This window comes from Thermobia domestica, chromosome 6, assembly GCF_964235325.1.
Source record: "Thermobia domestica chromosome 6, izTheDome1.hap1.1, whole genome shotgun sequence".
NCBI classification, from domain to species: Eukaryota; Metazoa; Arthropoda; class Insecta; order Zygentoma; family Lepismatidae; genus Thermobia; species Thermobia domestica.
The window spans coordinates 281,839,929-281,858,983 of NC_137459.1; the positions used below are offsets into that span (position 1 = coordinate 281,839,929).

Consider the following 19,055-nt stretch of genomic DNA (forward strand, 5'->3'; position numbering starts at 1 on the left):
TTAGACAACAGCTAGTATAATATATTAGTTTCCTTTAAATTTTGTAAGGTGAAGTGTAGATGTTTTTGTCCAAGAAAAGTTTACAGGAGCTCCTTCGTGGCTAGGCGGTTAGCGTTCGCGCCTTTGGCGTGGGAGTCTCGGGTTTGATTACCGGCGGGAGCTCATCTGGTTCGGATCCCACGTTAATCAGTAGGTCCACGTCTCATATAGCCTCGCTGCTGAACGGGACGTTAAACTTAAAATCAACTCAACTCAACTCAACTCAAAAGTTTATATGTTTGTGGACGTTTAAATGTTTCTGGCCAATATTTTGACAATGATATCTCGGAAACCACAAGCTCTAGAGAGATGCCGTTTCATTGATCGATTGCAAATTTTGTGTGGATTGTTCAGTTCTAATTGATTTTTTTAATGGATGTTATTTCTTTATTACATTCTTTCTGGGTGCATTGGAGATCATACCCTACGAGTATGCATTCCAGCACCACACATTCGAACATGGGGTTATATCTCTGCGGCATTTGTTTCATAGCTAAATGATAATGAAAAATGAAAGATAACCATTTCTCCAGTCTAAGTTGAATATTTATTGTCTGGAGTGTTTTGCCCAATGAACGTTATATAGCACCGAGATTATAATTAATTGTGTGTAATGTATTTGCTTATTGCATACTGCATGCAATAACAAATGAAACACTGATCAAACATGAATTAGAAACTCCAACCGGAAGTAGGCTCAAATCTTGCAAACGGTGCAATATGTTGAAAAAAATAATGGAAACAAATCTTCCCTTTATGATATTCCTTACCAATTTTTCTTATCAATACGTCTTTCGTTTATGTCTGTAAAGCGACATTTACACATGTTCTGAGAAATAACAAGGAGATTCATGCTCATATGTGAATTATACGCCGTGTAGAGAGCGCAGGTTCAGCTTGTATTGTTATAAAATCCAGTGAATCAAAATGACACAATTTCACTTGATCTGACGTACACTGGCTGATTGATTTTTACGTAAATTGTGATTTCCGAATTGGTAAACCTAGAACAGATACAATTCAATTGTTAGCTTGTGGTCGTGTTTGCACAAGTTTAACTAGTAGTATGGAAACCTAAGCCTTCCCGATTTTTATAAAAATAAGTAATACAATATCATATACGACGTCATACAATAGGATAAATACATTATTAATTCGCAAATTAAATTTGCATGAACAAACTGAACTGTAGGATACGCTAAATACATTAATCCAATACACTAGTAGGAACAGGTCAGGCGCACATCTTCCTCGGCTTCATCTCTATGTCCGTGCCCACTCGATTACATTCGAAATAAAACACCAATCTTACCACCGACAGGAGCACGCAAACGACATGGAACTTGCTTGCAATAAGGCAGTGAATAAACTTCTTTCACTTAAAAATTTACGCTTTATAATTATTTAAATTTTATTTAGAGGGAGACAAAAGGAAGAAACAGGATTTTCCGTCTGTTTTATGGAAAATTCACGGCGATTATGGACTGATTTTTTTAAGCATTTCATAGTAACGTAATTTACATAAAAGAACACCTAGTCCATGCCAAGAAATAGTCTACATCAGTAGTTCTCAACGTGGGTAATAATGTCCTTAGGGCGTGTTTTCGTATCCAAAGGCCCGAAGGAACATAATGGGGCGATAGACTATTTAGGGGCCATTTGAAATTTCATGATATTCTAGAAATAAAGTTTCCTGCCAACTGTGAATTAGCACGCCCATATTGAATTCTCTTAAACTTCCAACTCATATCGTTAGTTTAGCGTTAGTTTACGTTAGTTTTGCTAAAAATAAGGTTTGTTTTGCAAAAAAATAACGATTTCATTCGAGAAATAAGATTTCCCGCCAAATGTAAAGTTTCCCGCCCCTAAAGAATTATCATAAATTTCCATTTCATATCCTTAGTTTATCGTTAGTTTACGTTAGTTTTATTTTTCTTAGGGACATACTGGACACATTCCAGTCTACCTGACGGAACATGATAGGCATATGCCTGCTGTGCTGTTAGGGTTTACATTTGGCGGAAATCTTTATTTCTCGAATAAAATCGTTATTTTTCTAAAACAAACCTTAATTTTAGCAAAACTAACGTAAACTAACGCTACACTAACGATATGAGTTAGAAGTTTAAGAGAATTCAATATGGGCGGGCTAATTCACAGTTGGCGGGAAACTTTATTTCTAGAATAAAATCGTTATTTTTGCAAAACTAACGATAGTTTTAGCAAAACTAACGTAAACTAACGATAAACTAACGATGTGATATGAAAAACTTTTGAAATTCGTTTATGGGTGGGGAACCGCGAAGTTGGCCTGCCCATTTATTTATCGAATAATATCGTAATTGTTGCGTAATTAACGATAGTTTTAGTAAAATTAACGCAAACTAACGATAAACTAACGATGTGAGATTTAAATTTATGGTAATTCGTTATAGGCGGGCTAATTTTACATTTGGCGGGAAACCTTATTTTCCGAACAAAATCGTTATTTTTGCAAAACAAAAGTTAATTTTAGCAAAACTAACGTAAACTAAAGATAAACTAACGAAATGAGTTGGAATTTTATGAGAATTCAATATGGGCGGGCTAATTCACAGTTGACGGGAAATTTTATTTCTAGAATAAAATCGTTATTTTTGCGAAACTAACGATAGTTTTAGCAAAACTAACGTAAACTAACGATAAACTAACGGTGTGATATGAAAAATTTTTGAAATTCATTTGTGGGTGGGGAACCTTGAAGTTGGCCTGCCCATTTATTTGTTGAATAAAAATTTTATTTTTTCAAAACTAATGATAATTTTAGCAAAACTAACGTAAACTAACGATAAACTAACGATGTAGATAAGAAAAAGAAAAATTCGTTAGGTGGGCGGGACAACTTCACAGACGTCTATTCATCCGTATACTTTTCGACCCATCTTTCTTCACAGATTATCCGGGAATCTCTACGCTCCTTTGGGGAATCCCTTGTGCACGAATTGCACGATCTCGACCTAAGCATTTTTGAATACAGCAGCTTCGGTGTCTTTGACGTGACCATGCCGCACTAGCTCTATAATTAACCATAGTCGAGCTATAGAGCTTTGAATGTCATTTTCCTACGCTTTCGGCACCTTGTAGTTCCGAAATTATGTACGTTGGACAAAAGTTTATTTGAACTTTTTTCTTGTTTCCGTGTCAGGAATCATTTTGTAACATAGTCACGCGTTCGCCCTGTATATTAATTTTGTATTTTTCTTACAAATGCAAGGTAATCGATTGAGTTGTTAACTATCACGTGAAAGACATGCTAAATCATTAAAAGTGTCTACATAAAACATGGAATTAGTGATTTTAAAATAATGATTTTACTTTCTAAACTTTACGATTATGTTTCCTTAATTAAGTTACATTTTTATTCATTCATTTGTTGATACTTTCAGCGAGGATAGCAGAAAAGCGAGGATATGATGGTCGGGAAAATATCGAATTTGAGATTTCAAGGGGTTTATATGTTCCATGGCCCCTACATGCCGAAAAATTGTTGGGCATGTGTCCTCCTTTCGCCCTGATGTAAACATGTTTACTCGCCTAGAGACCATATCATTCAACGTACTGAGGGAAAATGTTAAGCTTAAGGCTCTTATAAAATGTTCTTTTTTTCTTTCCTTTCTTTCTTTCTTTTTATTAATATTTCCAAACCCAAAAACAGAGGTAATTTGCTTAAGGGTGAATATCAAAATTAGCATTAAAAAAAAAACGACTATAACTACTGTGTTTATATTTAATATATCAATATTTAATTAACAATCCTATACTGCAATATATATATATTTTTCTATGAAAATGCAGAAAGGGTATTTTGCTCTTAGAGTGAGTATTTTTCGTACGATTTCCTCAAAAGCAACTGAGACGATTTTGCTCATATTTCATAAATATATACCTTATTAATGATCTAACAATACGGCATAACTCATTTGTTAGAAAAATGGAGTAGTTTAATCTTAGGGGCGAGTTTTTTTCGAACGATTTTCTCAAAAATAACTCCGGTCGTTTTGTTCATATATCAAGTATTTCAAACAGTATTGAACCGTTTGCGCACGAGATGGCGTTAGTTTCCCAAAATGCAAGGTATGCGATGATGTTTATAAGGTATAGTTGATGTTTATAATGTGTTGGAATTACTAGAATCTGAGGAAAGTTTGCGCCCTAAAGACGAGTGAACTCTTCGGAAAATACGAAACATGTGTTCCTCATTTTACGTCTACAATATCTGTGCACAGTTTCATTCATTTCGGTCCACTTCTTCTTGCCTTTCGGGCGTCAACTTTGAAAATTGTGGGTTGGGGATTTTGCCCCTAATACTGTTTTTCCGATTTTTTTTTCACATTGTCACTACACAATGTTTCGTTGCAATTCGTCATATTCTTTAGACACTTCTGACATACTGTATTTAGCACTTTTGATATTTCGTGATCAAAGGTTTGGAGGGTTCCGTGCCCCACCGAACCGTTTTCTTCCAGAAAAATAGAAAACACGTATTCTTTCATTTTACGTCCACAAAATCTGCACACAATTTTATTTACTTCGATCCACTTCTTCTTGCCTTTCGGGCATCAACTTTCAAAATTTCGGGTGGGGACTTTTGCCCTCTAAAACCGTTTTTCCGCAGGGAAAAAAAAAACATGGATTCGCTTATTTTATGTGTAGTATCTACCTGCCAAATTTTATCAAAATCCGAATGTTACCATTGGGAATGTTACATGTTGGTATTATACGTAAGTGAATTACAAAGAAGTTCTTCTGTAGGAAGAGGGTAAAGCTTTTACTTGAAACAATATTCCCTGCTTGTGTAGTTGCTAGCGCGTGTGACTTGCACACAGGGTCTCAAGTTCGAATCCCATTGAGAGTTTATTATGCAAGCTTTTTTCCTCAAATGTACGAGTTCCGTATATATTTGACACATAAAAAATCAAGGGTTCTTAAATTTATTAATGTAGAGAAAAATGACTGTTTTATATAAACACGTCTCCATATTAGACATTTTAGTTTGGAGTTCATGATTCATTCCCGTTCTGCCTAAAGGCCCTCCAGCAATTTGTTAAAAATATTTTAAATGATCTTGTCTTTAGATAGAACGGAAATTTCCGTTCTGCCTAATCTTTGGAGACAGCGAATTTTATGCTGGAAGGATTTTTTAAAGGGAAATGTAGCACCGAAATGCTTGACTCCTAGGGTGTTTTTATGCACATCGGAAGTACAAATTACTGTTCTGTAACTCTGTTATAATTTCTTGTGGTCATGGCACATGCTCTTCAATATTAATTAAACAAATGCGTATGTGACATTTAAATATAAATACTATACAGTGTGTGTATCTAAATTGGAAACAAAAAAAAAAAAAAATGAAATGGAATACTTACAAGAAAATGATCTCTAACACAAAGATTACTATTTCGTAGGAAATCCGTTATTCTTTATTAAGTCCTTTTATCATTTGTGCCATGCTATATATATGAGATTAGCACATTTTGACTTCAATTCAGCATCATGATACCACAAATTGTTGATATCTTTGATCAATTAATATTGTTTGTAATATGCTTCTTCTTTAGCTTTTCCTTCAAGAAGCCCTAGGGGTTTTCAATCGGGTTCATATCAGGACAATTGCCAGGCCACGGAAGGACGCTAATTTCGTTGTTCTCGAAGAAGTTTGTCACAGTTTTGCCCCGGTGGCATGGGGCTAAATCATACATAAAGATGTGTGCGTCATCAAACCAGATTGCAGTCTGTGGAAGCAGTTCTTCTTGAAGAACTTGTAGGTATTGCTCGTGCTTTATTTTTCCCTATAATATAGTGGAGCCTGTCCCAGTACCTGACACCTAAGCTCTTTTTCTATTTGCTTAAAAAAAACAATCAGCAAATCGATACAAGAAAACACACTGACAATAATCACAGATTAAATCGATTTTCTAAAATGCTCAAAATGGTATGAGTCAAAAAAACTGTTCCCAGTACCGGACAGATTATTATAAATATCAAAGCGAGGTGTGGTTGTAAATATGCAAGCAAAGGATATGTTGTAGCTATGAAATACAATTTATTTGTTATGTTAATAGTATTACATAATCCAGTTCTTACAATATTAGCTGACAAGATGAACTATACCCTATATTAGTACTTCCGGTTTAAAAATATGAAAATTGAGTAGAAAATTTATAACTGCTTTCCGTGGTATGTCCGTTGTCCTGCGAATGAGTATTTTCAGGAGACCTGGACTTACCTGGTTAAGACATTGAAGGACATCTTCAAAAATGGATTACATATTTTTTCCCAAATTGCCCGCCTGTCTTAATAACGAGATAAGCATTAGGCACGGATATTTTCGGATGTCTCGTCTTGAATACCTCACGGACGATCAGACGGTTACTCAGACCACAACGCGCACAATCATTATTCATGCATGCAACAAAAGCACATTAAATAAAATGCCACTATGCTTGTTTATTAAAACAGTATTAAAATAAATAATGTAGGAGAGAAAAACAGTTACAACACTCAACACTGAATATATAATTATTTTCACTAATAAAATCACACTTCGCTTTTTCACTACACTATAGCCCTTTTATCATATATATATATATATATATATATATATATATATATATATATATATATATATATATATGGAAGATTATAATTAGGATTTCACTATATATATACTTTTCTCATACCGTTAATGTACATGGGGAATTAGCACTGTGGGGGCGACACTGGGATAATCCCATGAAGTAACTTGTGGCTGCTGTACAAATCCACAAAATTTGACGTTAGCACCTAACAAAAATAATGTAGACAGTTACCAAAATAGAATGAACATGTTGGATTGAGCGTTTACAACTGATACGCACTGAGTTTGCGAACACGGGACTTCACTGATTTGGGCTAGCCGTAAGATACGTCCTTCAGAGAATAATAATTTTGTGCTCCTTAACACAATGTTATGCTCGATGCCACGGACGTGGTGTCTTTTTGGCCATACAGAGTAACACTCCTTGAACTCAGAGGTTCGATGTACGAGCTGCACTGACCGACTGGTCAATTTTGACAGTTCATTTCAAAATGCACTCAAGTTAAATCACCTGCATGAAGATGAAATAGAATATAAAACAGAATTGATGTTAATTTTTAGTCCATTGGCCACGAGGCACAAGACATTGCGATGCCTTGGGTGTGGGAACATTTAGATAACGAACTTGGTAAGCGATGTGGTTTTCCTCTTTCTGGCGTTCGAACATCTGTTCAGCTAGTATTTGCATAAATGATTGAAGAATACACTTGATTCAGTTCCAAATAACCTTGGAACATAGATTTTGGATATTAATATGTAAGGAAGAAACACTGAGAACCTTTGTCGCTCACTAAAACATTCTCACCACAAACATAGGCGGAGCTATGGGGGGCATAGGAGGGCATTGCCCCCAACTTTTTGACAAAAAACAGAAATGCCATGTATAAGATCCTTCAATTCTCATTTGTATTTACCGTGTCCCCTAGCAGAAAAAAAAGTCTTCCCCAGGAGACAATTCCTAACTCCGCCTAGGAAAAAAGCAACGTTATATATATATATATATATATATATATATATATATATATATGTGTGTGTGTGTGTGTGTGTGTGTGTGTGTGTGTGTGAACGATAAAGGCTCCTTTGTCCTGTTGCGTGGGAAGAAAAACAGTTCCCATTGAAGAAAGAAGTTATTTGCGTCAAAGAATAAAGTATAAACCTAAAAATAATTACTGTTTTTATGAAATATACAGAGCGTCTACAAAAATACTTCTATAACCTGGTGGCGGTTATAAATAAAAAAAAAGTAAAATAAAATAGTACTTCACCTCAACAATGTTTCTCTCCCTACTAAATTGTACACAAAAGTGACTATTGTTACAACCGTTGGAACAAGCACCGTATTTATAAACTTCTACAATAATAAATAATAAAACTAAGAGTATAGTATCAAGAATGTATAGGAAACTTACATTCTACTACTTACTACTTACTACTACTCTACTACTTACATTCTCACTACTTACTATTTTCACATTTGAAGTAATCAATATTTCCACTCTCGGTACACCCAACATGTGACCATCCTCGGCAACTGCAGCACTGTACTCAATCCTCATCGAAACCTCCACAAATAAGACACTCCGTGAGAGTATTTTCCTCTGCTTTTTTTCCAGCAGCTCTCCGAAGACTACAGTTTCCCGCTAACACGCTATCCACAGTTTTCTTCAAACTTTCTTCATCCCGTTTCCCTTTCTTGTATGTAGCCATCCTTTTACCAAGTTCCTTGAAATCACGCCCACCCTAAATGTCTTCTCAACTAAGACTAGTTGGGTAATTTCTTCTGTCCGGTACCTGGAACATTCGGAGTGTCTGGTATTGGGACCACACGATATAATAGAAAAAAAATATTACAAACTAAAGACCATAGTAATTTTAGTTAATGCTTCCACACTGTACGCTTCTTTAATTATTGAGAAATATTATGAGAGTAAGATAAATTTAGTTCACTTACCTGAGGAGGGTGCAGCAAGGATCAATTTTCATCGATTTACTTGAGACTGTAGCGCACAACAGACAAGTGCCGCCAAACACATACCCCTGCTCATAAATGCTACAGATGCATGTGGAACAGCTACTGCTCTCTAATGCCGAAATGCTAGAACTAGTACTGTCCGGCACTGGGAAGAGTCCGGTACTGGGGAGAGTTCCCCTATACAGTTTCTCAGGCCTAAAGACAAACATCACACGCCAGGCCATGACTGAAATAGGATGCTTCACTGTTTGTTGGAGGCATTTCAACTTGAATTTTTCCAGAGGTCGACGTCACACATATTTTGAACATTCATCAGACAAGAAGACACATGGTTCATCACTGAAACTCTTGTTCTCCAATCATCAGCAGTCTAATGTTCTAGGTCTCATGCCTATTCGATGTAATTCTTTGAGATGATTAGAGTATTTTTTGCTTTCTAGAAGTTGCGTTTCTGTTTCCCAGAGCCAATATTTTTAGTTTTTGATACCTCTTATCGATAGCTTTGGATCTCGCATACACTTCCAAAGCCTATTTTGCTGATACATTTACTTCTTGCTCATCGGAACGGAGATTTTACTCAAAGATTTTTGCTCTACCCCAACTCTAATAGTAATTTGTCCTTGTGTATATCTTCCTTTCGCCAAAAGTGTTTTGATAACTTCCACTATACGGGCTTTTCAAATTATGCCGCGATTACAGGACTTCATAGAATAAAATATTAAAACACGAAACACGTCAAGATCACTTTGAACTGGCCCATTTGAACTGTTAAACGCTTTGAAAATCGTAACTGTTTACGACTGCAAGCACAATACTTCAGATTGTATTTTGTTAGAAACTACAATAGTTGTCTACAACTGAAATACCACTTTCAGAACTCTCTCCCCTCTACAAATGCCATCTGCTGTTCAACGGTGATATCACTACTTCAAGTGTTCAGTAAACAAATGAAGGATCCTCTATTGTTGTTTTAAGCCCTTAAATTACATATTCAAGAACTCCGAAATTGGGACTGCTACATCAATTTCTCATTTTTCGTGGGTGAGTCTAATAATTTGAACAAGTCTGTACAACAGTCTTACGTGTTTTGTTGAGTTTTCAGTATTTTAAAATGGCTACTTCAATAAAGTGAAGAATCACATATAACATTTTAGGTGCATGACATCATCACCATCATAGGTATTCTGCCATTATTAGCAGGTCACTTGCTGCAACTGAGAAGCTTCCATACTCAACGGTCTTCCGCTAACCTCTTTCTCTTCATGTACGATTTTTCTGTTTTGATATCGTCCATCAACTGTAGTCTTCTTCGCCCTTCCCTCTGTCAAAGGTGTGTGAGTGTTGAAGAAAAGAATAATCATCCTTTTATTAGGTTGCGCCTATGATTCTGTCCATTGATTTTAGTTCATTTTGTCAGAATTTTCAAGGTCTTGTTCTCTTGGATTTTATCCTGCATTTGTAATAATCTGTTTAGTAATTCTAACAGATTTATTGATTTTAGAAAGGTGTACGACTCGGTGAAGAGAGAAATATTATACAACGTTGTTACAAAACTTGGAATAGCGAGAAAGCTAATTAGATTAATTAAGGTATGTTTAAATGAATCCCAAAGTAAAGTCCGGGTAGGAAAATTTTTGTCCACGAGCTTTCACGTCGAAAATGGCCTGAAACAAGGAGATGCGTGGTCGCCATTATTATTTAACTTCGTTCTGGGATACGCTATAAGGAAAATCAAAGATAGCAACCAGGGCCTAGAGCTGAACGGTATTCACCAGGTTATGGCATATGCTGATGATGTAAATTTAATAGGGGATAACAGAAGAACAGTAGAAAGGAATGCAGAGATCTTGTTAAATGCTTGCAGGGACATAGGCTTAGAAGTAAATGCAGAGAAAACTAAATACATGGAAGTGTGTCGGGACCGGAATACAGCAAATTATGGATGCGTTAAAATATTAAATAATACTTTTGATAAAGTGGATAGTTTCAAATATCTAGGATCAATATTAACAGAGGAAAATCATATTCACGGAGAAATTAAATGTCGACTAAAAGCAGGGAATTCGTGTTGCTGTTCGGTTCAAAATCTCTTGTCGTCGCGAATTCTATCAAGGAACTTGAAGCTTAAAATATACAAAACGATAATCATGCCAGTGTTTCTGTATGGTTGCGAAACATGGTCACTTACTCTGAGGGAAGAACATAGATTGAAAGTATTTGAGAAAAAGATCCTGAGACGAATATTCAGACTTAAGAGGAACATGAATGTGGAATGGCGGAAACTTCATAACGATTGGAATTGGGATTTTGAGTTTAGCGTCCCTTTCAGCAACGAGGCCATATGAGACGTGGACCTACTGATTAACGTGGAATCCGAACCACATGAGCTCCCACCGAAAATTAAACTTCATAACGAGGAACTACATAATTTATATGGTTTACCTAACATTGTTAGGGTCGTCAAGTCTAGGAGGCTTAGGTGGGCGGGTCATGTAGCTAGAATGGAAGAAAGTAGAAACGCTTTCAAAGTCTTGACTGGAAGACCAATCGGAAAACGACCATCAGGAAGACCTAGGCGCAGATGGGAGGACAATATTAAGATGGATCTCGCAGAAATTGGAATACAAAGTAGAAACTGGATGCAGTTAGCTAAGGGTAGAAGTCAGTGGAGAGCTTTTGTGAACGCGGCATTGAACCTCCGGGTTCCATAGGCCATAGAGTGAGTGAGTGTGTAATTCTAACAAAGTCTGTAAGAAGAGTAACCATATCTTCAGGTTTCATCATAAATTTTAGATGTTTTTCTACTTGTTCTTTTTGTAAAAATGATTAGGATACAGTTCTGTCATTAGCAGTGTTATTCACATCTACTTTAGTAAAAATGAATGTAAACTTTTAACACCTGCAGGGAAATGGAAAACCGATTGACTCAGTTGCAGGAAAGCCATCTGACATTGTGACTGAAAAGAATATGAAACAACCATAATTCGGCCTAATATCAAGTCATTTTGCATCAAAATTTTATTCAGTTTTCCAGAAGTTGATTTCCAACATGCTAAGGCACTCAGTACGTAAAATGTGTCACAGTTCGCATCCTCAAGAGGTGTTTGGCCACATATTAAGTAAACAATGCAAGAGAACGCATAAGGATGACCTTAAGAAAGAGTGTTAGTCTTATACATCACAACTTTTTCAGCATCACCTTATCAGCTGATTTGTCTTCTGTACATAATTCTATACTATATGTGATAACATACTTCTATTCTCATATTTGTATTGTCAATGTACAAGCGCGTAATACAAAATATCAATACCATACATTCAAATACTTGCATGTTTTTTATAGATACAAGTATTATAGATCCAACCAAATCAAAAGGTCAGATAACCAGAGATGAGGGCCATCTTATGCACCCTCTTGAATTATTTGTTTAATGCATGGCCAAACATGTCTTGGGGTGTGTGAAATACGATACCTTTTATTTGCTGCTAACTTTGGCATGTTGGACATGAATTACTGGAAAACTGAGAAAAAGTTGTTTTGAAGTAGCTTTATATTAGACCAAATTAAGTTTGTTTTGTGTTTGTTTCAGTTACAATGTCAAACGACTTTCTTGCAACTAAGTCAATCAATTTTCCATTTCTCTACAGGTATTTTTTAAATTACATTAATTTTTACTAAAATAGATGTGAATAATACTGCTAATAACAAAACTGTATCTACTAATTTTTTCGAGGAGAAGAGGTAGAAAAACATTTAAAATTTATGATGAAACCTGAAGAAATAGTTATTCTTCTTGTAGAATCTCTTACAATTAAGAAGAAACAATTCCTAGAAGAAATCCCTCCCTGTACAGAATTCCCCATCTCCAAAGATTAGGCAGAACAGAATTAGGCAGAATGGGAATTATTGAAGCTTTCGTAATCTGGAAAGAATCTTTTGGTTTGCTTTTAATATATAAAAAAGCCTGCTCCCCTAATAAAATTTGCAGGCTACACCCCTAAATGATTATGTAGTGGTTTCTGCAAACATATTTTATTGCATATTACATTAGTAATTTAGCGTTATTGGTTGACTTTTTTTTTCTTATTCATATTAACTCTATTGCATAATAAATGTTGTTTGTTCAATTTTACATTTACTGCGTTCTTAATGTATACAGTTGGTATTTAATGTTCGCTCGTGAAATGTCCAATGAGCTTTTGTCCTAATTAAGTAAACTTTGATAGATTTTTGTCCTACTCTTAATAAAATACCTTCCACACAGTATATATTTGCAATTCTGAATGTTTGCTTGGTTTCAGAATTCTGGTAAAATATGCTTTTTATACATTTTTATTTAATTATTTTTTTAAAAGAATTTCTCTTGGAATTCTCGTATCTCCATTTGAAAGAAACGAATTTCTTAATCAATTATATAATTAATTCTTAGAATGAAATAGGTTATATTATGTAATTCGTATATAAGTGCAGAATAGATAATGATAATAACATTCTTAATAGTACAAATATAGCTAGTACCGTTAGAATGAGCTACGTTCGTAACATTATCGCCTATTAGTTGCTGCATCGTCGCAATTTCGTGTGGTGGTGGTGAATTTCAGAACATAAAGCAAGTGAATGAAAAAGGCACAAGATCTAAACGGCACAATACCTAAATATCATTTCGCGGCACAAGTCCTAAACGGTATAAGTCCTAAATGGCACAAGACCTAAATTTAGGTCTAGTGCCTACATTTTTGGACTTATGCCGTTTAGGACTTGTGTCGTTTAGGACTTATGAATGTCAGCCATCGGAAACGCTGACAAGAAGGAAAGTAAGCATAGCGTTGATTCAGGGGGCTAAATGGAAGGGTTCAAGATCAAATGAAACGGGAAATGGATACAAGCTTATATACACGGGGAACAATAACAGAAAGAATGGAATTGCAATTGTCTTTTATAAGAATATGAAAGGAAACAACATATTTAGTAGTTGCAATTAGAATAGCTCTCACTTACATACCTTTTATCAGTGTTCCAAACCTTACCAATGTTTATCATATCACCGGGATGGTTTCAACGTCAAACTGCTGTAAACAACATATCAATCCTTACGTCTATTGCAAAGCCATCTACGTGATTGAATGCAATATTTATCTAAGCAATTTTTTTGAAATAAATCCTTATGACAAGTCAAATACTCATAATAGTAAAAAAAGTAGCTTAATTTGACTTTTTAATACTTTTTTCCTCTTCAAGATTGGACTTTAATTGCTATTTAAACGGTATATATATATTATGTTTTTGTTATGCTCAAAGGTATGAAAATGCGATAATATATGCACAAAGCCTGCACAACGTAATATTTTACACGTTAACAAGGCGATCAAGGTCTACCACTGTACAAAGTTTGAACCCGATCGGATACGTTCGATGTTTGAGTTCTGGTTAAAATGTAACTTTATGACGGAAAATTTGGCTGCTCATAATTTTGTAACCAAGCCTGAACAGCATAACATCTATAGGTTTGTATAGCGAGTCGTTTTCACTTTTCCATGTATGCAAACGGAGCGTACAAACTTTATGTATCGTTTCCTGCGAACTTTACTAGTTGGATTTGCATCCTTTGTGCTTTGCGTATTGGATATAGTTGTCGTGGGTTTTCATTTTAGAATTTATGACTTATAATTTGACCGCTCATAATTTGGGAGCCATAGCCTGAAAAACATATTTCACACGGTTATAGATTAGGTTAAATGCTACTGCCTTGTTAAGTTTGATTCAGATTGAAGGAGTTTGGTGTATTGGTTTCTGCTTTTGAACGTATGACTCAAGACTAGTAGCCCGTAAGTCGAGAAATGTAAGTCTACACAACACATTTCATATGCTTTTATATTAGGAGAAATTCTAATTTCATGTCAACTTTTATCTCGATCCGGCGAGTTTCGTGTATGGATTTTTGATTTCGAAAATGATGCAATATGCGACCTCTCGTAACTTAGGATCCATAAACCTGCAACATAATATTTCACATACTTGTATAGTATGATAAGTTCCAACACCATGTTTTATCCTGAACTTGATCCACCATGCGGACGTAGCTTTATCTTGGTCCGATGAGTTTGGTGTATGTGATTGTTTGGTTTCGAAAATAAACGTAAAATTTGACCACCCATAACTTAGAAACTTTAAGCTTGCATAACACTATTTCAAGCGTTTCTATAGCAGATCAAGGTCTATCATCATGCCAAATTTGACACCGATCGGATGATTTACGTATATGCGGGTTTTAGTTTTCAAAACTATTGAAGAAAATTGAACACTTAAAGGTCGGGCACCGTAGGTCTACATAATATATTAATTCAAATGCTTTTAGACTAGGTAATGTTCTACCGCCGTGTCAAGTTTGATTACAATTATATGAGCTTGCTGTATGAATTTTTGTTTTTGAATATAGGGGAAAGTCGTCTGGTATCGGACAGCGAGTAGTATCGGACAAAAGCAGTTTTTGTTATTTCCTGCTTAAGGCGGCACCTATCAAGCATACAGTGAGTTGATCGAAATGAACTAGCCAAGTCCACGCCATAGTGGAATTGTCCGATGAACGGTGTATCTTGTGCTTCAAGGTTTTTGTATTTTTACGAGTGATCAGGTTCACGGAGATAGATTTGTGTGGCTACAACTTCTCACAAAGTATATGTATTGATATATTATTGCTATCACAGTATTTATTAGGGTGTATATATTATAATTTAGGTGTATAGTTGTCTTCGTGTTGTTACAAGCTGGTAGATAGCCATTCATAAGTTACAAGTCTTTCGGCTGGCATCGGACAAAAGGGAATCGGGTTGTGTCGGACATACCACTGGTAAGTAAACTTGACGTTTTAATGGTTCTGGCCTTTTCAGGAAACCATGCGGAAAATACGTGGCAAATGGAATGAAGAAAATATAAAGTTGGCCATGGATAAAGTTTTTTCCAAAGAAGAACGTGCGGCCAGTGCTAGATATGGTATTCCTTAGAGTACATTAGGGAATCGTGTCAAAACCTGCCGGAAGGGAATGAAGTAACAACTAAGCCTCGCTGCTCGGATAACAAAGGCACATCCATTAGAAAGTGACCAAGACGAAATACTATACAATCATGTAAAGGCTTTGTATAGTTAACTAGCCTAACGCAACTAAGAATATCAGAATTTTTAAATCAGAATATCTCATTCATATTCAAAAAGTTTTGTTTAAGTTTGTTGCAGTCAACTGGTCATTTATGTCCATTGATCAATCCATTGTACGGCATTGTACTTACTGTAGACTTCTTGTTCTCATGTAGTCTACTCATGTACTTACTGAAAGCGTCAATTCACTCCCGAGTTCAAAAACTAGGAAGCACTTAAACAATAAAAGTTTGCAAGAGTAGACTACATGAGAACAATATATAAAAACCCTGGTTAAAGTCTTTGTACGCCTTCTAATCCATTTTTTAGTTATTCAAGTGATCACATCATTTGTAGTCAACAATTCAAAGCTATCTGTTTGGCCAACTACCAACCCCCACTTTTCGTCAACCAGCTATAGCTTAGTTTTCATTAGCTTGTTAAGAATGCAATTTTTCCACCCCAATATTCAGGAAACAGGAAAGAAGATCATTTAACTTCGTGTTTCTCACATCCGTAAACAGTGTTCATTTTAAGATTTCCTTATGTAGAAGAAAAAAAGAATAAGACGACCATAAGATACCTAAAAGTCACTTTAAAATATTAAAAATGACCTAAAGCTTCAAAACAACAAAAAGTGACCAAAAGTTGACCCTAAAAAAAAATATATTTTTAGAACCTAGAGTTGATGGATAACGTTTTTATTTGAACTTTCCTTGTCCTATGCTTAACAAAAAAAAAAAAAAAAAAAAAAAAGACTTGTCAACAAGATCTGGGCCCTGGTTATTTCATTTAAAACAATGCACAAAGTGAGCCACGTATATCCACAAAAGTGAGAGTATAAACGCAATATTCATTAAACGTTATTCTCCTCGTGCAAAGAACGGACACTTCATTCAATAATACAGTAATAATGTAAAAATTTGGTGTTTGACTACTTACCTCGCTTTGAACATTTGGGGATGGTAGATTCATGTAATGGGAACCTCCGCCTTCCCTCCCTCCATCTCGACTTCTCACTAGTCCTGCAACAGAAAGTAGGAGTTCATATTATTTCTTATTAATATCAAACTCAACAACGTAATTTACAGAGGCTTATCAATCTAATGGAAACACCTTGAGTTAGAAACACGTCAGATATCTGGGTTGGCAAAACTCGGGTGGCGACCGTAACGCCAAACTGTTGGTGTGTTATGGCAAACTTCATACTATCAGACAAGGGGTGGAACAGCAGTGTGAAATGAATTGAAAAGATGGGTAGTGTAAAGTGTGTGAGTTCTCTGCTTTCTAAAGAGGAAATTTGTTGGTGCTCGGTTATGTATTGCAAACGTGAGGAAAGAACCAAACATATTTACTGTACCGTAAGGAACTGTGCCCAAACTGATAAAGGCCTACAACACTTAAGGCACATCGGCGAAGAGGAACATCGGAGGAAACATTCAGGAGGAACAGTGGAAGATAAATCGACATTAAATTACATTTGAAATAATCAATACATGATATCTTGATTAAGAAATGTCGGGAACCAAATACATGCATATTCGAACTCGATTAGTTTGTTATGAATCCATTATAATTTTCTGCAGGAATGATGAGCTGCTTACGTGTAACCGGGTCTGTCTGGGACACTGGATCTGTAAGGTTTAGTCCGAGTCATCAGGTCAGACCGGGTCTGAGAAGCAAAATGTGACGCAAGGGAGATGATGACCCGTGATGCATGCTACTATTTACACATATAAACATACTAAATTCATTTCAAATTGCACTCTATAAGGATGTGTTCCATATCTTTCGTTGGCGAAGTCTACTAGTGTCATTTGTTACTCCTGCTCTCCAAGTATTACATTAGTACAATGAAGAAACTGACCTGATGATTGATTTTTCTTTAGATTATGGAACATCAAAGTTATAAAAGTTAGAACCTATTATATTTATCCAAGGCGTTGTGATTCCAAAAATATTGATTGTATAAATACGTACATTAAAATAGAATCTTCTAACTACGAGGTCACGGATTAAAACATACCATCACTGGAAAGTAGATGCTAAATACCTTTAATAAATCCATTTTTATACACAGTAATTGACAAATAGCTCTGCACGTAAGAAGATTCTATTTCTTATGTAGAAATACGTCGTAATTTCTAAGTTGACATCACCACATTTGTGTTATCTTTTTCCTACCTTATGCCTTTAAAATGAGGTATCTTCAAAGTAGTTCACCTAATTTATATTTTGGTGTGCCATATTGAATTGCTCCTTTTTTTATGTATGCATGTATATGTGTCGTCTTGACTTATGCATGCAAATGCCGTGTTTTGAGCATGGGCGGATTTAGGAGTTGGGTGCTGATGAGGTGGACTTTCCGAGGGTTTGGAATACCCCACAGTCGAGTGGAGGAACCAGAAGTTTTCCTGTAGAATATTGTTAATATCCTCATTCGGTTTTTGAGCATTTTCGTGTATAATTCTCTATAGTAAAACATAAGGGGATTTTTTTCAGAAAGTTGTTGGCGGGGATTAAAGTCTTTCCATACTCGCCCCTCGTTACTACAGACGAGCCCTCCAATGGTTTTCAGTCATTATGAGAATAGAAGTTCAATCTTTTGGGGCAACATCCCGTCACTGCGTTTCAACATTTAGATAGCCAGTATATCAAGTCAAAATCGTAATAGAATACACCGCCTCTGCTTTTTTCCACTTCGAACACTATATATATACTTCTACTATTAGCAGACTTTCCCTGATCAACAAAATCATTTTCATCTGAAGTAGAGTTCAATGTAATTAATATCATCGTGTATTAACCCCTCATCATTTTGTTATATTTGAAACAGGCAACAGAATTAAAGTAGGGACATACTGATGTGTTGTACACAATTCTGTATATCATTGTGCAGGGACACTGGTGCACCCGTCTAGCATTAAAAAGATAGAATTAAATGTGTGTAAAGGCAGCATGGCTGATTGTTCGTCAGTTCTCAAAGGTAAGTCACTGTTTTTTAAAAATATATTTTTAAATTGTAAAGCCCATTAGCTTAGAAGTTTCGTAATAATTTAGAAGTAGAAGACTGTAGTTAAGAACTGGTAAAGTAAAAGCATTAAATATACAGATGGTAATCAGAAAAATGGAAAAACCTGTAGTTGGCAACACGTCAGTTGTATGGGTTGGCAGTGGTGTCGTGGCGCCCGCAGCGCCAGACCGCTGCTGGTGGTGTGTTAGGTCGGTCTCCATACTACGTCACGCGCAGTAAAACAGCAGTGTCCGGTGGCTGCAGCACACGGAAGTAGTGTAA

At 35.7% G+C, this 19,055-nt stretch overlaps 1 protein-coding gene across 3 annotated transcripts in view; it reads right to left on the bottom strand.

Moving 5' to 3' along the window:
• Positions 1 to 19,055, bottom strand: part of LOC145688508 (uncharacterized) — a 906,862-nt gene that overhangs the window by 255,521 nt on the left and 632,286 nt on the right. For all 3 annotated transcript variants that reach the window (XM_081762852.1, XM_081762851.1, XM_081762850.1), the window contains exon 3: positions 16,703 to 16,785. In XM_081762852.1, coding sequence (XP_081618978.1) covers positions 16,703 to 16,785 — 83 coding nt within the window. The remainder of the gene's footprint in view (positions 1 to 16,702; positions 16,786 to 19,055) is intronic.